This window comes from Papaver somniferum, unplaced genomic scaffold (genome assembly GCF_003573695.1).
Source record: "Papaver somniferum cultivar HN1 unplaced genomic scaffold, ASM357369v1 unplaced-scaffold_8, whole genome shotgun sequence".
NCBI lineage: Eukaryota > Viridiplantae > Streptophyta > Magnoliopsida > Ranunculales > Papaveraceae > Papaver > Papaver somniferum.
In genome coordinates, this window is record NW_020650970.1 from 181,611 (window position 1) to 206,654 (window position 25,044).

The 25,044-nt window shown below is 36.6% G+C and overlaps 1 protein-coding gene and 1 pseudogene across 1 annotated transcript; one reads left to right on the forward strand and one right to left on the reverse strand.

Annotated features, from left to right (window-relative positions):
• Positions 1-1,350: 1,350 nt before the first annotated feature.
• Positions 1,351-8,065, reverse strand: LOC113344802 (annotated as a pseudogene).
• A 13,804-nt stretch (positions 8,066-21,869) lies between these two features.
• Positions 21,870-22,801, forward strand: LOC113344788. Its single transcript, XM_026588704.1, has 3 exons — positions 21,870-22,063; positions 22,166-22,375; positions 22,469-22,801. Exons 2-3 carry the CDS (start codon positions 22,223-22,225, stop codon positions 22,652-22,654), a joined length of 339 nt encoding a protein of 112 aa, XP_026444489.1. The 5' UTR covers positions 21,870-22,063; positions 22,166-22,222; the 3' UTR covers positions 22,655-22,801.
• Positions 22,802-25,044: the final 2,243 nt, after the last annotated feature.

The window sequence follows — 25,044 nt, forward strand, 5'->3', positions numbered from 1 at the left end:
CATTCCATTCAAGAAGCAAACACCGTATAGATGAAGGGGAAGAGGAGAATGTTCCCAAAACATGCTGGATTACTTAAGTGTATGACTATCAAGAACTCATAGTCACATCATGAATTATCTCTACTTAGGCTAACTCCTATGGGCTATGGGCTAGATTGGAGTGCTAGATTGGCCAAAAAGTGTTGCAAATCAAAAAATAAGTGTTTTGGAAAAAAGTTAACAATGATAGTTGATAGTTCTCTCTCCTATAGGTGCTCGCAGTCCAACTATCAGCGAGATTGAAACACTGAACCGTTCGGCGCTCAAAAAGTGGTCTAAACGCTGAACCGTTCATCACTGGGAGAAAATTTTCTGATCTAACGGCTGAGATTTAAAACGCCGAACGGTTCGGCGTTATATGGTGGTCTCGATGCTAATCTAGCTGCTAGATTAGTCATCCCATAGGACTTAGGAGGTTGCCCATTCTGACGTGGATGGCCAATCTAGCAGCTAGATATCTAGCCCATAGGACTAAGCCTTAAAAGATGATTAATCATCCATGAATGAAGCTGAGTAAACTGAAAGTGAATATGCTTGAATGAACCCAAATCTAAATATTCTCTAGACAGACGTCAAAAGAAAAATGACTGCATAGTTATAAATAGTTAGCCAATGTAACCCAAGATTTGTATTGTTATATTTTCCTTCACATATGAAAGCGTCATAGAAACTTACGCACAGCTGCAACTTGACAGCACGGTCTCTAATACCATTTTCATTTTCTTGTCGATTATGAATTTTCAAGACTTTTCAGTGTGGGATTTCGAATACAGAAGATCCTCTCGTCAATCCAATTGCAGAATCCGGTTAGAAGATCTTCAAGGACTTCACAATTAGAATAGAATTGCTCATTCCAGCAACCATTGGTAAAATTAACTCTATAAAGGTGAAGGCGCTCGAGTCTTGGAAAAGAGAGATATCTTTAGGAAAGCATATGTTAGGGGTTATTTCTAATGTCAACAACATGAATGATGCACAACTACAAAGACACCATGGAATAGAGAAGGGTTTTTCTTGATCTAAGAATAGACAATTACTATATGTTTGACATAATTGATCAGTTGCGCTCATGTGCACAATTATGGCTTAAAATCTTAGTTGGCTGAAGTCTACTGGAAAAGGGGATACGAGTTTAGCCAAGGATGGGTAATCGTTGATGGACTGCAGCAATGGCGCACTGAATTTGGAATCACACCAAAGAAAATATGTGATGAATAAGGTAGCTGGAGATTTGATGCGAAATAAGACATGTTAGAATGCAAATCTACTATGATTCAAAAGACATTGAAAACAATTTATTACACTGAAGGACCCAATAAAGGACAACCACATATGTTGGATTTATATTGCATCATAATGCAGAAACATTAAAACGAAAAGGAAATGAAATTCCATTAGTGAACATATATCTGCAACCTATAAAAGTTGCATTTGGATATAAATTGCAGAAACAAACATAATTGAAACTCACAATAAAAATCAAATAACAGTTTGGTGAATGAGGGGATGTCAGGTACATACCTTACAAACGATGTAACACTGAATGAATGATGTTAGCTAGGAACATGATGTTTTTAGAGGGGACAGTAGAAAGATCTTTGGATAAGCACTAAGACTAATTTCTAGTAATAAGGAGCGACGTAAGCTGGTGGTGGTGGAGATGGGTAGGAAGATTTAGGAGTATACTTTGATGCTTCGTATTTGGGAGCGACGTAAGCTGGTGGTGGTGGAGACGCATAGACGTACCTAGGGGTGTATTTTGGTGCTTCGTACTTGGAAGCAACATAAGACGGTGGTGGTGGAGACGCATAGATGTACTTAGGGGTGTACTTTGGTGCTTCGTACTTGGGGGCGACGTAAGCCGGTGGTGGTGGAGATGCGTAGACATACTTAGGGGTGTATTTTGGTGCTTCGTACTTGGGGGCGACGTAAGCCGGTGGTGGTGGAGATGTAGACGTACTTAGGGGTGTACACTGGTGCTTCGTACTTGGGGGCGACGTAAGCCGGTGGTGGTGGAGATGCGTAGACGTACTTAGGGGTGTACTTTGGTGCTTCGTACTTGGGGACGACGTAAGCCGGTGGTGGTGGAGATGCGTAGACGTACTTAGGGGTGTACTTTGGTGCTCCGTACTTGGGGACGACGTAAGCCGGTGGTGGTGGAGATGCGTAGACGTACTTAGGGGTGTACACTGGTGCTCCGTACTTGGGGCGACGTAAGCCGGTGGTGGTGGAGATGCGTAGACGTACTTAGGGGTGTACACTGGTGCTTCGTACTTGGGGGCGACGTAAGCCGGTGGTGGTGGAGATGCGTAGACGTACTTAGGGGTGTACACTGGTGCTTCGTACTTGGGGGCGACGTAAGCCGGTGGTGGCGGAGATGCGTAGACGTACTTAGGGGTGTACACTGGTGCTTCGTACTTGGGGGCGACGTAAGCTGGTGGTGGTGGAGATGCGTAGACGTACTTAGGGGTGTATACTGGTGCTTCGTACTTGGGGCGACGTAGGCCGGTGGTGGTGGAGATGCGTAGACGTACTTAGGGGTGTATACTGGTGCTTCGTACTTGGGGGCGACGTAGGCCGGTGGTGGTGGAGATGCGTAGACGTACTTAGGGGTGTACACTGGTGCTTCGTACTTGGGGGCGACGTAGGCCGGTGGTGGTGGAGATGCGTAGACGTACTTAGGGGTGTACACTGGTGCTTCGTACTTGGGGGCGACGTAGGCCGGTGGTGGTGGAGATGCGTAGATGTACTTAGGGGTGTACACTGGTGCTTCGTACTTGGGGGCGACGTAAGCCGGTGGTGGTGGAGATGCGTAGACATATTTAGGAGTATACTTTGGCGCTTCGTATTTAGGAGTGTACTTTGGTGCTTCGTACTTGGGTGCTTCGTATTTGGGTGCTTCGTATTTAGGAGTATATTTTGGTGCTTCGTACTTGGGGGCATCGTATTTCGGAGTATATTTTGGTGCTTCGTACTTGGGAGCGACGTAAGCCGGTGGTGGTGGAGATGTGTAAACGTATTTAGGAGTATACTTTGGTGTTTCGTACTTGGGAGCGACGTAAGCCGGTGGTGGTGGAGTTGCATAGACGTATTTTGGAGCTTCGTATTTTGGAAGATATGCTTCTACAGTAAGATCTACAACTGGTTTCTTGTACGGAGTTTCCTTGTTGGGCGTGTAAGGCTCGTATTCAGCTAGTGCAACATGGATTAGAACGAATAAGGTTAAAGCATGAACCAGACATGCTGAGATCCTTGCCATGTTGATTGATAGGTGAAGGCAAAGAAGAAAGAAAGAATACCTAACAAGTTGTTGTTCGTAGAGATTATGATGAAGAGAGAGGCTTCTGAACCCAATTATATAGTGCAACACTTGATTACGTTTTCTTCTCTTAATAATGCACAATTAATTGAATAATATCCACTTGGGAGGCATGCTAGTCAGTTGTGTACCACTAACTCAATGTATAACACCGAGTAAAAAAAATAACTCAATGTATAACACAAGTCGAGGCACGCACGATCTTCGGGTGATCAACGATTGAAATTGAATATGGACGCATTCTTGTACGCGTTGGGATGTTTCTCAACTATAGATCGTGCAGACTCATAGTGTCTCTTAGTGGTCATGCATCTTCTGTTTTTGTTGTGTAATTTAACTTGCCAGAACAAACATCAAAATGTTTTAAACTTTATCAAGCCCAAGACATTAAAATTCGTAAAAAATTGGATTAAAAAAAATCACAAAATTGATTGAAAAGACCAAAATCAACAATTCTTAGGTAAAAAAGATATGTAAAATTTGATATTGTTTAAATGGACGAGAATGTAAAAATAACCAGGATGTAAACAGTTTCATCCTACCCATTTTCAAATACTTTTTATTATTTTTAATTTACATCGGGATGCATCCAGTTTCATCCTCGCTCTCTTTAAGTTTAAGGCAAGATGAATCTAGTTTCATTCTTGCTATTTTATTTGTGTCCATTTTATCCATACTAATTTTTACTCGTCCATTAGAACCATGTTTTAAAAATATTTGGACAAATGATCCATTTTCCGGAAAAAAATCCTTTTACTAAGAAAATTTGATACTTGTATATATGATCATCGAATAACCCTATTACATGATGCTTATAGAAATTGAAGTCTAAAAAATTTTTAAAGGTGAGAGATTGAAGTCTCTAGTTTCCTCACATGTGCTTTTGGGCCATTTAGTTCTTTATACTGGTGCGCTTGAGAGGCCCATGTGTTTTTTCCCATTTTCTTCATTGATTAAATCATCTTACGAAAGAATTACTTAACTACTTGACTGTGGGATGACATGGAGGTAAGTTATTGTCGTAGCATTGTTGAAGATGAGTCTGAATATTGTGCAGATCAGCTTCAATGTTTCCAAAGTGATATCTCTTCCATAGCTGCAGTTGAGTTCTGGTGAATTTTAATTTACTAGAGAACTGATAAGATGGGGATCCCAACATTGGCTTTCTATCCAGAAAGAATTTTATATGCAACAGTGTTTATGGGTGAAAACTATTCCTGCCGAATTTGGTAATTTGGGGTGTGTGGATGAGGAATGAATCTAAACCCTAAACAAATGCACTGCACGGGAATGCTTTGTGATTCGCGAAATCAATTTGTACAATTCTGTCCTAAACCAAGAAATGGTCGTTCCAGACTTGCTTCGGTCACAAAGTGAAGGACATGGGGTTGATCTTAGGGAGGGAAGCGAATAAGGTGTTGAGATTGTGAAGGTGTTGGCTATGTATGACTTGTATCAGAAAGATGAACTGGCTTGCAGAATGTAAGCTATCAGTTCCGGTGTTTGAATACGGTTGTATCAACACTTGCTTCTGTTGTCTTGTCTTGTCGAAATAGGGAGGAGAACATATTTATACAAGTCATTGAGCCTTACTCACGTATCTCGTGGGAAGTGGAGAAAGTGGAGTGATGGAGTAGTGGAGTTGCGGGTGTTAGTGTTACACGATCAGTCTTGCCCACTTCTCCTATCATCACTAACCGTCCATGACTTCCTGACATGTTCTTGTGATGGCGTGTTGTGCGCTGCACGCTGTAAACCGCCAGACCAATACCCCAGTATGTATCCCCAGTTTGTGACATGATTGATGCCTCGAGTGTGTGGATCGTGGGACCCACAGAAGGTAGCATGTAATGCTAGGTTAAATAACTAAGTTATTTGGAATTTGATACTTGTAAAATATCACGTGAATTCTATGCATGTAATGCATCGAATATATTCAGCATGTATGAAGCATCGATGGTTTAAAGCTTAATGGAGTAAGTCATGATTAAGCGTCTTAAAATAGATGCGTGTCTAGCCATCTTCGATTGATTGTTTGCGGCTGTACAGGTAAGTCCTGACTTGACCGATCACTTGGTGTGGTAGAGTGGCGGATGGTAATCACCACAACACCTCATTGACAAGTTAACTCCTGACCAGGGTTGTATAACCGAGCAGGTGAAGTTGAACGGACGAGATGATCTTTGAGACACTCATCTGCGACCGTTAGTGGAATTAGGGTTTATGAAGAGGTGCGCAAGCATCGCTCTTCAGCTTGGTCGAAACCAAGCTTGGGACGTAATTTTGGTCGGGCCGATCGTGCATGCGTGTAGACGGTATGCCGGCGTAGGCGCCCGTACCTCATTGTCTCGTGAAAGTGTGATCTAAGCCACTCAATTTGTCCGACGAAGTTGAGTGGTTGAGATCAATTTACGACAGAAATCCGGTCTTGGCCGAGACGACCAAGCTTGGTCGGTCTTGGCCGATTAGTCTGGTATACAGACGGCGGGGTGGTGTACACGTCCATACCTTAATACCCCATAGAAACGTGATCTGAGCCATTCAATTTGTCCGACAAAGTTGAGTGGTCGAGATTAGTTTGCAATTGGGAGATGTGACCACGCCTAGTTTGGGCGTGCGAATCGAGACGACCACGCATGATATGCCTTGGCCGATCGGGTACGGAGATATGTGGGACCACAGTGATTGTGTTGATACTCACTGGAGCTAGGGGTGTAAATTGGGTCGGGCCGGGCATCCCGACCTATTTATTAAATGGGACGGTATAGGGCGGGCCGGAACATCTCTTATCCATGAAATTAAAAGGGACGGGCGGGCAGGGTTATTTATCTACAGTTAGTACCCATGACCTACCCAAGCCTGTTTTTTAATTTGGGCTCGGGCGGGTAGGGCCGGGAGGGCCTTGAATATTACAAACAAATATATATATTATACATATATATTGTTAAAAATAAAAAGAAAGTAGTAATAATACACAAGTTTTACTTAAAATTAATAATCAAATACGATAATTGAGATGGGAATAAGATAAACCAAACTTCCTATAGTTTTTCCTGAATTGAATCATCAGAAAAGGAAACTGCCTTAGATTTTGCTCAATATTTTCTCTATATGGTTAACAAAATTAGACTTCAATGGTATAAAAGTTAAGAAATACATATGAAAACTATGAGGGTTGATTGTTTTAAGTACATGTACCAAGTATATTCTAGGATAAAACAAATGAGAACAGTCAATTAGGCTAGGTAAATGATAACACTAGCGGGCTAACATGACGGGTAGCATTGACGGGATAATAGGGAGGGTATTGGGCCGGGCAAGAAAATTTGAATTGTGGCCTGTGCCCACCCTCTTATTTAAATGAGCTAGGTCGGGCCAGCCCGTAAAGGTCCACGATCACCCATGGGCTGTCATGGGACAGGGCGGACGGTATTGGGCCTCGGACTGCCGGGCAAAATTTACACCCCTAACTGGACCTGCCTAATTAGGGTTTTGCCAGCCGTGCGTCATGCCTTGTTTGGGCGCATAAATTGGGACGACCATCCATGTTCGGTCTTGACCGATCGATCATGTATGTAGGCGGGCCCACGGTGTTTGTGTTGACATGCTCCGGGCCCTAAAATCTCAACACTTGCACCCCCTAAGCCCAAAAGAAAAATCCATTTTGACTTTCTTTCTCCCATAATCGTTCACAGTAGGAGAGACTAGTACTCCAAAAACGCAACGCAACTCTCATACTCTCATTAGTTAGTCTAATACGTTTTTTTTTCTCCGTTACATCTTCTACTCTATTTTCAGTATCCTGGTGTCATGTAGTTGCTATAAATGTTGCTAGTCTTTCTCTGTTGCAGTAAAAAAAAAATTTGCACCCCCTCTCTCAAAATTCTGGCTCCGCCCCTGGCCACCATTTGCCAAGTTAAGTTATGTAAACAGGGATTTTACAAAGCAAAACTTGAACTAAAATTTGTGAGTTACTAAACATTGGGATAAATTTACTAGTTACTGGGTGGGGGAGGGTAAAATACAGAACCCATATGAAAAGTTTCAAACCTTTAAAAATGGTGAAGTTAAATCAATACCGCTGGTCACTGGATCATTTTTGCAAACAGGTGATGAGCAATTTCAAAATTATGAACAATTCAGAGGAAATCGAATGCATGAGTGCTTTGGAGATTTTAGTGAAGAAAATTTGTCTAGCTCTTGGTTGAGATAACATATCAAATCATCAAATCATTAATTTGCATGGATTGTAATAGTTATGAAAAATGTTGTGCAAGTTCGTTTCAACATCAACTGAAAACAGATGCTCCCAAGCATGGGTTAATTTACTAAACCAAGATTGAAATAGAGGGAGTGAAACAAAATGAAACAAAAGATGAAAACGGAAATGACATTTGAAACCAAGCTGTTCAACACAGTAAATTTGCATTTGGGAATAAAATTAGGAAGAATGGATCTCTTGGCAACGACAAGCAAACATTTATCTGTGGACTTTGAAATCAAGCAAACATTAAAATTATGAAGCTTAAAAATATTAATCGAGCTCTTGTAGGTTTGAAATTAGACACGTCGAAAGCTTTCGACAGGGTAGAATGGTCTTTTCTTCTTTCTATTTTTAGACAACTGGGTTTTCATGAGGACTGGATTACTATGATTGAGCAGTATATTTCTACAACCAATGTTTCGATTCTTACCAATGGTAGTCATAGTTCCACTTTTTCTCCTACTCGTGGCCTTCGTCAGGGAGACCCTTTGTCTCCATATTTATTTTTGTTCATCATGGAAGCCTTTTCAAGACATTTACAGCATCATGTTGATTCAGTTCTTCTTAAGGGAATAAAAATTAACCGACATTGTCCAGATATCAATCACCTGTTTTTATGCAGATGATTGTTTATTGTTCTATCAAGCTACTTGTTCTCAAATGGTGCATCTCCAACATCTACTTCAGATTTTTGGTCAAGCTTCAGGGCAGTTTATCAATATGCACAAATCAACCATATCTTTTGGTAAGCATACTTCTAATAATCCCAAGTCTAATATTCCTGGTATACTGAACATGAAAGTTATGGGTCTTTGTGAAAAATATTTGGGAATACCTCTTTTATTTCATAGATCAAGACAAAAGAATTGTCAAGGCATTATTGATAACATGAACAACAGATTACAAGGTTGGCAGAGTAAAATGACTAATCAAGAAGGAAGAACAATTCAGGTAAATGTTGTTCTCAGTACAATGGCAATGTACCAAATGCAAGTATTTAAGTTGCCAGACTCGACTATCCAACAAATGGAAAAGATTCAGAGAAGCTACTGGTGGAACAATTTCAGCAACAACCATTCACAACATTATTTCCTGGGATAAATTACATTTTCCTAAAAGACTTGGTGGTTTAGGTCTTAAAAACTTAACCAATTACAATTTAGCCTTTTTGGCGAAATTGGCTTGGCAGCTGCTGCACAATCAAGAGGCCTTATGGGCAGAAGTTCTTAAAGGTAACCACATCAACATTTGGACAGCTAATTGGATTCCATCTTTGGAATCTTCAATCAGAATTGGGATGATTTGAATACTCATGATTATCAATGGGTTTCAGAACTCATCGATGAAGATTCTGGTCAGTGGAATATATTACTTCTTAGACAGCTTTTCTCTCCAGCTCAGGTGAATTCTATCCTAACTATACCTATCCAACTAGAAGAAGAAGATAAATTAGTGTGGCCTTTTACTACAACTGGTATTTTTTACCACTGCTTCAACTTATTAAATGCTATGTGAAAAATATATGAATTCTGATATGTCAATGGGATTATCTCCTAGTTTTTGGTTAACCTTCTGGAAGATAAAAATGCCATACAAGTACCAGATTTTTATGTGGAAAGTTATCCATAATGTTTTTCCTGTCAAAGTTAGGATTTTTAAACACATGAATGTTGTTGATTAACACTGTGTGCTTTGCAATCTGCATCAAGTTGAGGATTTGGATCACATGTTACTTCACTGTGGTTTCTCTCAAACAGTTTGGCAGACATTTTTCCCTCACCACTTTTCTTCTTTTATGCAGCATTCTACAATCCTTTCTTGGATTCACAGCTGGCAAGACAAGGAAGCTGATATCTCTATTCAGAAGATTCAAACATCTATTCACTTAGCAGCCTGCATTATGCATTTTATTTGGAAACATAGATGTAGAATTTTCTTTAGTAATATAACACCCAATCACAACTCTGTCATTCATCAAGTAAGATCCTATATTGCATATCATCATTTAGGTCATACATCTGATGATCATCAAATTTCTCTTAGAAATAATATCAGTTTGACTCTTACTTGGAAACCACCTCCTTTACAATTTCTGAAGATTAACATTGATGCTTCTTTTAATCATAATTCCTTATTAGCTGGTATTGGAATTATAACTAGAACCTCTACAGGAGAATATGTTATGGGAAGGGGGACAGTAAGACGAGCCATAAATGTTCAACAAGCTGAAGCCTGGGCATTGTTGGAGTCTATGCAACTGGCTGCATCAAATGGGAGGACTCATGTTATTTTTGAAACGGATAACCTTAGTAACAGTACTGTTCTGCAACAACAATCTACTCTTTCTCATTGGCAAAGTATGCCTCTTCTTAAAAAATGTATGAATATATGTAACATTAATCCTGTTTGGTCATGTGTGTTTGTTCATAAATCTTGTAATAAAACTGCAGATGCTCTTGCTAAAACATCTAGAAAACTTAACGTATGTTGGGAATAGTGGTTTAAACCACCTGACTTGTTAATGCCCTTCATAAGATATGATGTAACAACTTTGCCTGTGTAATAGAACTTTCTTCTTTGTTAAAAAAAAAATCATCTTACGAAATGTCAATAAAAAGACATGACAAAGCTGGGGAAAAATAAGAAGCTCAAACCATAAGAAACATAACATTCTTTTAGTCCCACAAAATATTATATAGCCAATCACATTCTTTGAAAATAATTACCTAAAATTATTAAATGTTATTAATTTAGGAAACATAACAAAACAAATATAAACAACTTCAACGTCACCAAAAAAAAATCATTATAATGAAATTAAATACGCAATGTGCATCATGATATCATCATAAAATTGGATAAATCATATGAATTAAAAAAAATATCCAATGTCCAGAGTCCATTTACAGTTTTGTAATAAAATCTGCCTAATTACAACTCCAAACTACGGATAAAAGAAAATACTTACAATTACATTTTCAGTTGGGTATTAAAAAAATATATAAAATTTATATTGACAATTAAAAGAAAATACTTGATTTGTGGATGTCACACATGAATCAAGAAATCTTCTTTCGATGGTTTACAAAAGGGTTTGTTAATCTTGTACAAATAAAAATAATACAACATCAATAAGAGTAAAAATCAAACAAACAATAAAATTTGCAGAGAAGAAAAAAAAATTGAATATGAAACAGACGGCTAAAAGGATTTTCAACCCCACAAATTAGGAAAGCAGTTTCGTCAACTTTATCAGGAAAAATAAAATTTAGGCTAGTTGCATTTTTTGAGTAAGATATAATCCGATGAGTATAGCATTATTTCCAGATTTCTACACATGATCCAAAGATAAGTAAAGATACGTTAGGAAAAATGACTCAAAGATATCAAAATTAATGTGAAAATCAAGGTATAAAAAAAAAATGAAACTTTACACTACAAGAAAATGGGCCTTTAGTGACAAATGTTTGCCCATCAAATTTTTTTTAGTCATGAAACATATTCGCTTGTGACGAATATCAGAATTGTTAGTATAAATATCTTTTTTGCGGCAAAAAAGATATTTTGTCCTTACAATTGTCACCGAAAGCATGGATGACAACCGAAACTTGTCATGATTTCCTCTGTCGCTGATGATTTGTTCGGGGAGAATTTCTCTAGTCACCAATTATACTTATCCTGACAATGATAAATGTTGGTCGCAAAAATAATAATTTGTAACTACTATTTCGTTTTCTCTTTAAATATATATAGGGTGACAATATCCAATGGCTCTTGAAAACATTTAACTGCGACGGGACAATATTTTGTCGCCATACTGTTTTTGCATCTAAAATACTTCGCCACGATATAAACTTTAGGTGAAAAACAAAATGTTAACGCTAGCGTGTTTTTTCTGCCACGAACAAGAATAATCGCTGGAAAGAATATTTTAGAGTGATAGAATTTTAGACACAACATAAGATTTCCGCTGACGAAATAGCTTGTTGTTAGGGTTACTTATACGTTTGTGACAAAAAATAGTTGCTAGTGAAAATAGATTTACAATGACTAAAATTTTGGACATTATAGTGATAAATAATTTCTACTATCTATCATGAACACGAGTGCTTCCCTAATGATCGTTTCAAATGGTTGCCAACAGCATTTGAGTTTAGTTTTGGCGAACATGGTAGATTTCAGTTTAGGGCCTGACCTACCCTTCATTAATATTTTAGCAGTTCTTATTAATGCGAGTTGCCTATCATTAATAAGAGATTCTTGACTCATTCTATTACAACATTAATAGACAGGTCATATAACTTCTCCGCCCAATCGACAATGACATCTTTATATAATCCATCAAAGATTAATTCTTTGTATACTTTTCCATTCACCGATCACTTCAGACTTAATGTACAAATATTACAATCTGTAAAAGAAAATCGAATCACAGTTCAATGAAAATATATTTTAAAAAAACAAACAAAATTGTAGAATAATTTAATCAAACTAATAATAAGGCAAAGCCATAAATTACTTAACCGGTTCGAGCAAAAATTAGTCATAAAATGAATATCTAGTGAGTTTCAAAGTAAACTAGCAACGAATATTAAGTTTTAAGTAAAATGACAGTAACGAACTAATATTCTAGATCCGAGTCATCTTCTTCTGGCACAATATCCTCAGGCTCTGCCACATCATTGTTGTAGTTAAACAATGTTTCATCTTCTTCCTCTTCATCCTCATCATCATCTATGACATCCTCAGCTAGAACAAGATCTGCATCTATGATTTCGAGTTCAACATCAGCATCTCTATAAAGTACAGTTGCCTCATTATCATCTTCCTGAACAGCGGATAATAGCAATGGAGCCTCCTTGTTATGGTGATATGCCTCGTCGATAGTTGTTTCTATTTCTGGTTGTACTTCATTGATATCCATTTCAGGAACATCCCATATGTGTCTATGATGCATTTTCTGAGCCACTTTCCAATTTGCTCCATGCTTATAGTCATCTAGGTAGAACACTTGTTGCGATTGTGATGCAAGAACGAAAGGATCACTCTTGTACCATATTCTATTAGTATTTATACATGTCAAACTATAATCCTTTCGAATTCTTGTCTTTCCAGGAGTTACGTCAAACCAATCACATTTAAATAACACAACTCGGTATCCATACAAAAAGTCTAACTCAATAACATCTTGCAAGCTACCGAAGAATTCAATTGGCTTACTATTGTGTTCCCCATCTACTACCAATCCGCTATTCTGGGTCGTTCGACGAAGTTCGCGTTTTTTGGTATGGAATCGAACTCCATTATAGATACAAGCAGAAAATGATTTTGCGCGAGATTCAACACCCTGTGCTAACGAATGCAATTCATCACTAACCCCTGAAAACTTTTCATGATACAATTTTCCGATCTGCACATTTTCAGAAAAAAAAACAATAAAAAAAATGAAATTATTATTTGTAAACAATAATGATATAGAATCCTTAAAGGTACGTTTTTAGCATGGATTGCATTCATGATTTCATATTTATGTTTATTTTTATTGATATGGGGTTTACTAGTAATTCAAACCTTATTGTGTTGTTGATTTTTCACATGTGCCATGGACTTTCTTTATATGTTTCTTAATTTGGCCCTCTGCTTGGAATTCATCTTAGCTCGCTATTTCGTGAAACGTTTGTATTTTGGAAGCTTGCACTCCCAAAAAAATTTTCTGGAAGAAGAACAGAAAATATCAACAAAGAACATCATAAATATTTTTTACACAGTACTAATTTTTAATCAGAAAATACCTTCTCTAGGCGCACTTGAAACGCACGAGAACCCCCACAGTGGTTGTACTCGACTTGCTTCCGATTGTTCGACCCTGCTGTGGACCGCTTCTGAAATTTAAAATAAGAACTAAAATAAGTATGCATATATACCTTATAATTTATAAATATGAATACCAATTAAGAACCAATTACTTTACCTTAAATTTCTCTGAAGAAAAATGGTCACACAACCATAACCAATTCTCTGGTGAGACGTTCTCGAATGGCTTCAAGCGAGCTTCTTCAATAGTTTCAAACTTTTTGAAGTGCGCTGACATTTGAGTCCTGTAGTTGCTGTATCTTCTGGCCATACAGTCATTTAGATATTTCTTAATAGAAGGACGCGTAATGTCCAGTTCGAACTTGTCCTACAATAACATGATAAAATTTGACAGGTGGATCAAAATTATCTCAAAATAATCAAAAAAAAACAACAACAAAAATTTAAAATACATCTTTGGAATATTTCTGCCTACGTACATTGACACGTTCAATTAGAACAACTCTTTCATGCTCAGGAATTTTCTTCCAAGAAGTATATTGCATCGGAGCAAAGTCACGAACAATTATGCCGCATTCAGTAGATAATTTGCACCTATTTGGGGAGATTGGTTCCCTCGCAACATCTGAGAATTTGATAGGCAATTTTCCATGATGGGCAATCCAATCATCCAGATCTATGCCGCGTGAGCGTCCAAGGACATTCCGTTTCCCCAATGAAGATCCTACGATTACAAAAATAACAATGAGTATTTTTTGAAATGGTTGCTGACATCTCAGAAAAGAAAAAGCATCTTAATATCAACTGTAATCGTTTGCGAAACGATAAACACCGACTTGAGACATAAATGCCGACAAATAAAAAGGGCAATGGGTTTTCGAATTAGTAAAACTATACCAGCGTTAGTTGGAGCACCCAAACGTTCCATACGTTCCATTATGTCTTAGTAGTTTGTAAACCTAATTATTAAGGAGAAAAACAAGATCATAAGGACACATCCAAAGATGAGAATCAAACGCAAAGACAATGTTGATTTACAAGTTACTCAATCATGCACTCTTCCATTAAGCTGTAAGAATTACACCTACCACGTTCCTTTGTCACACACACCAAATATTTCCGAAATCACTCCAATTAGTGAAAGTACAAGAAATGGCATATGGAAAGAAAACCATTTTCACCAGTTTTTCTAGATGTAAGGCCATCCAACATGATTTAAAGCATGACTCCACTCATCAAACAACATAAAAAAGAGAAATAAGTTTATGCATTCATTAGAAGAAAAAAAATCTTCTCATTGAGATAAACCATCAAGCTTTAGAATCTACTAATGGATTGAGAAAATTAAAAATATAAACAAAAATCTGGAAAAAACAATACCGTCTTTCAGAGGTGATGTATATGAACTTTGTGAGTCGAAATCAATGATCTTAAGGCTTTATTTATAGATGGGAAAAATGGACTGCTGAGCGGGAAGGATCCCGCTGAAAGGAATTTTGTTTTTTGATATGCATCCCGCCAAAATTTGAGAAGTTATCCTAAAACTAAACAACCCACTAAAATCAGTATCTATTTGATGGTTACAATCGGTTTTTTTTTGTTCATCCATATCTTCCAGAGGTTTTTCTTTTTTTTTTTTAATACACGTTACGGGGGGTGGGGGCTGTATGTAGAAGAAGCAACTGATGGTATGTATCCATTAGCTCATGGTTAATGTCCATGTTATATGGTTAATGACTTTATTTCAACACAAGTTAGTGGTTCTGCTAGGTGTTTTTTTTTTGAGTGTTAAGGCCAAGTATGAGAAACTAAGAAGTAAAAACGACACGGACCTGAGGAAGACTCGAAGTTTATGGTTAAAGTTAATTTGGGTGGAAGAGAAACTAACACAAGAAGAAGAATGTCTACCAGTTCCAAATAGGAAGACTCAAGCTAATTTGGGAATAAAATCTATATTGAACGGTTATGTTGACGGGCTTAAAGAGCTCAAACGTTTAGTTGATCTTGCTGGTAGTATCAGCAAGTACATCCACATAATTCAAAGATGAAACACTCTGTGTAATAGGATTCGAGTATGAGAAAGAGAAACTCGATTCTTCCTGGTAAAAGAAAAGAAAGTAGTTTATAATATGTTCCCCCAAAGGGTCATACAGGTGGTGCGGTGCATGAAAGTTGAGTGCCCAAGATTGACACGTGTTGGTACAGAAATATCTCTGCTGTACTATACAAATATTAAGTTTATATATAGAACACATGATCTAATATTGATTTTTTTTTTGTTCGAAAGAGCTGTTGTTGGAAATATATAGTCATTCCTCGTAACATGGGCACTAACCATGAGCTAATGGATACGTCCTGTAGGTTTCTTGCTCCACCCACACAATCAAAACTAAAGAAACCTAATAAATCAAACTTAGCTTAGTCCATATTAAATCAACTCCCAGGCGGCCTAGGTATCCAATCCCAGACGTCTGTTCCTGTTCCCAGCGTACCTGCTAAACAAACCAAAACAAAGACCACCAAGCAAAGATCTTATCAACAAATATAGAGAATCATCATGTCTAATGGAACACCAACAAGCACCTTTATTATAAAAGAAGAGATACTTACAATCATTTTGAGGTCTGTTGAGTTGGTCCCTCGATATGTAAAGCGGCTCCGCAGGGTCCGAGTAGCTTCTGAGGTCTCCAGGCTGCTCCCCATGTCTTTGGCGCTGCTCCAATGGTATGAAAGGAGTCGCCCCGTGTCTGTTGGGATGCTCCCCAGGCCTATAAATTATTAATACGAAACAACCCACTAAAATAAGTGTCTCTTTGATGGTTACAACCGCATGAGAAATTTTTCGTTCATCCATATCTTCCTGAAGTTTTTTTTTTATTTTTTTCTTTACACGTCATGGTGGGGTAGAAGAAGCAACCTATGGGATGTATCCATTAGCTCATGGTTAATGAATATATTCCAGCACAATCTATTGGTTCTGCTAGGTGTTTTATGAGTATGAGAAACTAAGAATAACACAGACCTGAGGAAGACCGATGGCAAAGGGATTTGTCTCTTCCGTTGTAGAAGGAGAGAAAAATGGAACTTGTATTTATACAATGATGTTTACATATTTAAGATGAGTCAAGAAATAAAAACTAAATAATCTAGTTCCCTAAAACACAAAAATTCTATACTAATTTTTACTTATATAACTGAAATCAATGTCTTCTACAATAATCTTTGGTCACAGCTAGCTTATCTCCATTGACTTTTGGTACAACTATTTAGTTGGATTTTGTAGGCAGACTAATTGATGCATATATCTCCCAAGATAAATGCTTTATCTTTTGCATTTAAAACAATAATTGATATTGCATGTGTGGAATTTTCTCACATGCAACTGTGAATCTTAACAGGTGGTTCAAGTTAATTTGGGTGGCAAGAAATCAGTGAAATTGAGGTGCGGTTGTTGAAATTTAGTGGTCGACGGAGAAATTAAATGTAGTATTAGAATGTGTATAGGATTAGGATAGGTGTGTTTTCCCCGATTCGAATTGAGCTATAAAGGCTCGTACCAAGTTGCCGACTTTGCAGCACTAGAGCATACGAAATATCTGGATGCAAGAGTATCCTGGAGAAAAATAAATAAGAAAAAGCTTGTCTATTTAGATTTCCTAATTTTTCTATAAAATAAGCATTCATGTTTCTATAAAATTAGTATTTGCATGAAACCGAACTTACATACGAATTATAGCTACTTCGAGTGACTATTATATCTAGAAGCTTGAGATTAACGATTAGGGACATCTTTGGACGGTAGATATTTGATTTAAGACTGTCATGCGGATCAAGGAAAGTGTATTTTCTTTGTAACGACTAAACAACTATGAATCATGAAGCTCCGGGAGGGTTCTGACTTCAAACTTTGCATGATACATCATTGAATATGAATCTCAATATCGATTCGAACTTCAAATTCGGTATAACGACAAACAAACTATGAATCATGAAACTTCGGCAGGGTTCTGACTTAAAACTTAGCCTGCTACATCATCGAAATAGATAGAGTCGATTAGAACTTCAAATATGATACAACGATATAGAAACTATAAACCAAGAAGCTCCGGGAGGGTCTGACTTCAAACTCAGCATGATACATCACCGATATCGATAAATATGAAGCTAAGACTCGATTCGAACTTCAAATTCGGTATAATGACAAACAAACTATGAATCATGAAGCTCCAAGAGGGTTCTGACTTCAAACTTGGCATGATACATCATCGAAATCGATAAATATGAAGCTCATTGTCGATTCGAACTTCAAATGTGGCATAATGGCATACAAACTATGAATCAGGAAGCTCCGTGAGGGTTCTGACTTCAAAATTTGCATGATACATCATCCAAATTGATAAATATGAATCTCAATGTCGATTCAAACTTTAAACTCGGTATAACGACAAACAAACTAGCATATTGTATGCATACCCTGGCTCGGAGGTCGAAACCTGGACGTGAGTGGACCAATATAATCCGAAACTTGGTAAAAACGATGAATTCTTCCATTTACAGGTAAGATTCCTTCGGAATATTCTCCGAAACCTTAAACAAACCATATTTTGGCATATTGTATGCATAACTTGGATCTGAAATTGAAACCTGGTCGGGAGTGGACAACTATAAGTCGAAAACTTCGTAAGAACGATGAATACATCCATTTACAAATAAGATTCCTTCTGAATATTTTCTAAGAATTTAAAGAAACCCTATTCTGGCATATTGTATGAATACCCTGGCTCCAAGGTAGAAACCCGTCCGGGAGTGGACTATTATAATTGGGAAACTTGGTAAGAACAATGTATCCATCCGTTTTACATGTAAGATTCCTTCAGAATATTCCTCAAAAATTTAAACAAACCCTATTTTGGCATATTGCATACATAACCTGGCTCCGAGATTGAAACCTGGCCCTGGGTAGAACATTATAAGCCGAAAACTTGGTAATAACGATGAATTATCCATTTACAGGTAAGATTCCTTCTGAATATTCACAGAAACTTTAAATTAACTATATTCTGGCATATTGTATACATACACTGGCTCCGAGGTCGAAACCTAACCGGACTGGACTACAATAAGTCAGAAACTTGGTCAAAACGATGAATCCATCCATTTTACATGTAAGACTCCCCAAAAATTTAAACAAACCCTATTTTGTCATATAGTATGCATAACCTGGCTCCGAAATTGAAACATGGCCATGAGTGGACAGTTATAAGCCAGAAACTTGGTAATAACGATGAATCAGTCCATATACAGGTAAGATTTATTCGGAATATTCCCTGAAACCTTAAACAAACTCTATTATGGCATATTGTATGCATACCCTGACTCCGAGGTCGAAACCTGGCCTTGAGTGGACCATTATAAGCAAAAAACTTGGTAAGAACGATGAATCCATCCATTTTACATGTAAGATTCCTTCATGAAAAATATATACGCATAACCTGGATTCGATATTGAAACCTGGCCCAGAGTGGACCATTCTAAGACGGAAACTTTTTATTAACGATTAATCCATCCATTTACATGTAAGATTCCTTCGGAATATTCCCCGAAACCTTAAGCTAACTCAATTCTGGCATATTGTATGCATACCCTGGATCCGAGGTCGAAACCTGGCCAGGAGTGGGCTACCATAAGTTGAAAACTTGGTAAGAACGATGAATCCATCCATTTACATGTAAGATTCCATCCATTTACATGTAAGATTACTTCGGAATATTCTTCGAAAATTTAAACAAACCATATTGTCATATTGTACGCATAACCTGGCTCCGAGGTCGAAACCTAGCCCTGAGCGGATCATTATAAACCAGAAACTTGGTAAGAATGATGCATCCATCCATTTACAGGTAATATTTCTTCGGAACATTCCCAAACCTTAAACAAACTCTATTCTTCCAACTTCGATACTTCAAAAGAAAAAAAAAATCTCTTTAAACTTCACCGCCGATATGAAAAGTTCTGTATCTTAGTTGGGCCATGATTCCCTAATAAATTGCAGAGTCCTCCACCAAAACGAATTTGGATATGCTGGAAAGTGTATGGTCCTAAGCATATAGCTGCATGCATGTTAAAATTGTTTTCAATTGAATACACACTGAGCTCTTCATAATCTAAGCCCCGTCTAATTTGACACAACTAACAAGATACTAGGACCTGCTTGAGAGGTCACGACGAGGATTATAAGCTTTGACTAATTTGACCTGACCAACAAAACATTGGACATTCTTAATGAGTCACCGTTAGAATTGTAAGCTTATTGTAGGCTCCCTAATTTAATAATCTGACTAACTAAATACGATTCTAACCATTACCGGCTGATTACAATTTTATGAGAGGAACAACAAAAAGGAAACCAGAAAAGGTTGAACCGTATGTGTATATATGTATGAAATGAAATCCTTTTTTTTTTCTAAAAGAAGTAAAAACGTGATAAATTCTAATGCTCCACTTAGTTTCTCCGTTTATCACTCTGTTTCAACAGCAACATCTCAATTTCTTGGCTGATTTCTGAACGTTCAAATTAGCTTGAACCACAAACTTGGTGTTTTCTTCGTGTCCGTGCCGTTCTTAGTTTTTCATACTTGGCGTAACCGACCCCCACCCCCACGAGGCGTGAACTCACGGTTGACTTAATCAACATTTGCTAAAGGAATACATGTTGTTGCCATGGCATAGTGCATGCATATGGGAAGCTTTTAAGTAATTGGTTACGCATATTTTTTAAGTGGAAAGCCCATGTTTGACACGTCATATTATAATGACTTTACATAGGCTTTTGGAACAACGCGTGCTCGACTTAACGGGAAGGAGTTAATGTGTCTCGGAAGTTGCGACTCATCATGTCTCGTTTACTTTTGAGCATTCACAAAAGGAGAATTCCAGTTATTTTTTTTTCCTTATGCGGACGAACTATTCAGTTATAACCATCTGAGAGGGGGTTATTTTAATGGATCTATTATCTAATTTTGGTTTAGAGTAACTTCTCAGTTCTGGGAGGGAACCGTATTATCATCCAATTGTGCTTGCAAAATTCTATATCAAATCGAAGGTATCGCGTCATTGATTTCTTAGATTTTTCATTAACTCAATTGATTCAAAACCCTAACTTTGTTTCTTTTTTCGTTTGTTGTTGGATCAACTGCAATCTTGAAGTCTAATTGATTTCTTCCGATCACCTTCTCCGATTCAAAAAACCTCTGATTTCATTATAGTTTTGGCGCTGCTTAGTTTATATGTTAAAAGATATCTATGAGCAAAAGATTTCAGACAGAAACCTAATTAAGGCTTTTATCAGTTTCAATTGTTTTCAATTTTTTATGTGTAGATTTAATTTTGTCAAATTATTGGATGTTATTATGATGTGCGGATGTTAATTTTATCTTTTTAATTATTGGGTTTCATAATCATTAACCTTGATCAGGTCAGCCCTTCTACTCTTGGCGAATGATTGATTTGCCATCATTTTCCTTCCATAGAACACAATTTATTTTCTGAAAAGATATCTATGCAGGTCCTTGATTTCTCAAGTTATAAATAAGTTAGATGGTAGATTATTTTAAATAAACAATTACTGGTTATGTATCTGGGCTTATTGTTGGGCTGGTCTGAGATGACTCTTTATTATCAGACTACTTTAATTTCGCCGTAGGCTTACACAGATTGTTGACATTAGCAATTAGACTTTTTATATTAACTGTATTACTTTGCAGTTTGGTTAAAGAATGTGCTGCATAATCTGAGTCCCTATTTGAAGATTTGGTACTTGTTGTGTAAACTATATACCTTTAAATAGTGGTTTTATTAATGCTGTAAATTATAGGTTTCGAATTCCTAGTTAGTTTATAGTATGGTTAAGTTAATGTCGGAGGATATAGGCGTCCTGTTCGAACACATTCTACACGTTGTTGTGCTGCTTCATTCATGTTTTTAATTTTTAAGGATTATTAGTCGGCCTTGGGTATCTTTTGATCTGTTAGATTGATAACTATTGCTTCACATGAAATTAAAATGGGAATGGGCATATACAGTTACAGAAGCATCTACTTCAAGTGGGATATGATTCAACATTAGTTTTTTAGGCTTTTTCCTATATTGATTGTGATGTGTGTGGTTGTAATAATCTCATCTTAATTTTATTTATTTTATTTGGTTCTTATATTGGATATTTTCTTAATATCTTGGTTAGGCATATCCTACTACCCATATGGATCACTTGGCTGCTTCAAACATCGGTATTGCAAATTATTTCTAATTTCTATAGGCTTGTGGTCAATTTTCTGAGAACAATCACTGTCACGACCGGATATTCATTTTTTTTTGTTGATTTTACAGAAAGACTAAGAGATCCCATTGTTCGGGGACAACTACGTAGAATATGACTGGAGGAAAGAGTGGCTCATAATGGAAGGATACCTATTATCATTGATGAACAATCTGGTGTACTTCTAGGAGAACATCGATCTGATTTGGCCGGTGAATGTCATACGATTATTCATGCTTTCGCTCCTTTGGGATACAAGTCATGGGAAACAATCCCTGCACAAGATAGGGACATATTAATTGAACAGCTAAAGGTATTCACATTTTTTGAAGGAAAAATTATCTCTATGGTCTTTTTTTATTGACTTTTGAAATAAATATTTGATTTAAAACTCTTATTTGTCATTATGTTGTAGGATAATTTCATACTAAACACCACAAGTCCATCTGTTAGGAGATTTCTGAATTATCGTATGTCAAAAGGTTATACCAACTTTAAGTGTGAAATGCTGATGCATTTTAGAAATTATGTAAGTATTGAAGAAGCGCGGGGTAATCCTTTTGGAAACATCTCACCAGCAAATTGGTCTAGTTTGTGTGACCTCTTTGTTTTGGAGAGAATTAAGGTGAACTAAATGGTTACTGTACTTTGGAAGATGTGATGTATATATTTTAATACTCTTGCAGGATCTAACTTCAATACTTTTCTTAAATTTCAGAAGTGTCCTGATTGTCATGAGAATTTTGAGGCTGTAAGGCCATACATTTTCAGGTTGAAGGGACGACAAAGTCTTCAAGGGCATCCGTTGCCAGTTTCACAGGACGAAAAAAATCAATCTACACATACAGAAGATGGAAAAATTAATGAAGCCAACACAGGTTTTAGGCACAACGCACTCGGTTAAATATTGGTTCTTGATCCAGCTGATTCCCCAACCATTTAAGATCCAAAAGCTGCTTAGTGCTTAGTTTTGATGTTACTCCTTTTTTTTAGTTAAAGTTAAATGAGTATTAGTTTTCTTCAGTATTTTAGAAGTGTTCTTCAGAATAGTTCAAGCCATGAGTGCAATTACTTCTTAAGTTATTGGAATATTAATCAATGTAAATGGTTTTCATTTCTATATTATCTTCATATTTTAATGAATTACAAAGACCATTTTCCTGAATATTTTAGAAACAAATATAGTTGATTGCGAAAAGAAAAGGTTTTCGCGGCGAATCTACTTATATCCAAATAAAAAACAAAGTTTTTCCTCACCAAAAAGAATTATTCGGAGATAAATAAAATCGTTTCCTTTCTTTTTCGTCAAAGGCACGTAAATTAGTCACCAAAGCATTTTGTTTGTTTAGTTTGTTTTCATGGATAAAATTTGTTGTCTCTAAAATGACTAATTTAGAGACAAAATTGTTGGTTGATGAAACAACTTTTCAACGAAAAATATATTCGTCTCACAAAGAAATTTTAAACACGATATATTTCATTAATGAAAATATTTTTACGAGACAAGCAAGAATGGTCTTTAAAAAATTTTTACAACGGCAAATATATCAGACTCCGAAAAAACCAATTTTACCACAATATTATTATGTCATTAATGTTTTTATTCCGAGACCAATTTTTCTGTCTCCGCAAGTGAATCTTTGCATAAATACATTAGTCAATAAAACATATTGGGAGACCAAATTTCTTTGTGTAAAAAACTCACTTTCAGCGGCTGAAATATTTGTTTCAGAAACCATTTTTAAAAACGCTTATTATGCTCATCCAAAAATCTCTTAGGAGACAAAAAAATTTGTTGATAAAATATGATTTAAAGACAAAGTATTTTGTTGCTGGAATTTATTACGGAGACAAAACAAAATTATCACGAAAGTATTTAGTGAGAAAAATCTTTTAACACCAGAATTATTTTTGATGGCGTAATTTTTCGACGTTAATTTTGAACTTTGAAGACAATTTACGGTAGTCATTAAAAGCCATATATAGCGACATAAAATTTGGTGTCGTCAAAATTATCTCCTGCGACCATTAACAGTTTCCACGACAATGATTAGATGACAATTTTTTTTTTGTTCTAAATTCTATTTAGCGACCAAACAAGGTAGTTCTGTGACAAAAATATTTGTCATTAAATGTCTATTTTCTTGTAGTGTTAACAGATGCGCAAGATTTTCTAGACGTAAATATTTCTTTCTTTTAATGTGATATCAAAAAAATAGTATATTCCAAATAAAAAACTATCGATAGTTATGTAAATTTTGGTATATTAAATAATATCATTTCCAAAATCTTGTCTTCTTTTTTTTGGAATTTCTTTCCTTGGTCTGTCTATATAAAGTGCTCGAGCCAACAGCGGATCCCATCTTGTTTTTTCATTTTTTTAGGGTTAAGTTCTTTTTCGGTTTGTGTTGTTGTCTAATATATTAGGTTTTTGTATTGGATAAACCTCGAAGGTGTAATCAGTGGATGCGGCAGTGGAAGCTCATGAGCATTGAAATGGTTATTCTAATAAAGTAAACTCATGCAAGGTATTGAATCCTGAAATCCTTTTTTTTGTATTCTTGGTATTTGGATTCTTGATTTCGTTTTGCTTTTTACTTGATTTTATGTTGAAGAAGTTGATGATACCTCACGAGCTCTTGAAAGATTCATTTTTTTTGTGGAATCTTCGGCTATACCTCAAGAGCTCAGCACCTTTTTCCTGCAAATATTTCATCAACTGGGTTTCTTCGGATACAACTTAACTACTCTTCGATTTATTAACCATGGAGTTTGGACGGATCTAGTTATTTTTTTAGGTGTAAATGAGTTTTATCGTCCCTATGTACGGATCATGCCATTGGAAACCGCAATTTTCTTATCACTTTGTTTAAACTAGCCAAGCCATATATGGCATGGACATAAGATACAATTTTTCCCTATGGAGGGAACTGGTAACTATTGCAATTCAGTATTCTCTTGGTAGCCTTTTGTATATATGTTTTCTTTATCGAGTTGTAGTTTACATGCATGGTGTATATTTAGGTCTTTTGTTATTGTTTTTCTTTATAGCAGATTGAAAAAGTGGGGGTACAACAACCACTCCCAATATTTTGCTTAGTAATCTGAATGGAAAAACTCCAATATACTTTCTAGAGAATCAACTAGACAGTCAGACTCAATCTAGATAAAAAGTATATCAAAGAGTTTATATCTCAATCTCTCGATTTGATATATACTCAAGCAAATAGAAATCTGAGACTCTTTATCAAATACTAGAGAGATAACTTGGATGGTACCAAAGACTAATATCCA

What these genes read in the sequence shown, in the direction of transcription:
- LOC113344788 (XM_026588704.1), top strand. Translation starts at nt 22,223, where the DNA reads ATGTCAAAAGGTTATACCAACTTTAAGTGTGAAATGCTGATGCATTTT. An exon ending in TTGTTTTGGAGAGAATTAAG is followed by an intron (nt 22,376 to 22,468) that starts GTGAACTAAATG and finishes CTTAAATTTCAG; the next exon opens with AAGTGTCCTGATTGTCATGA.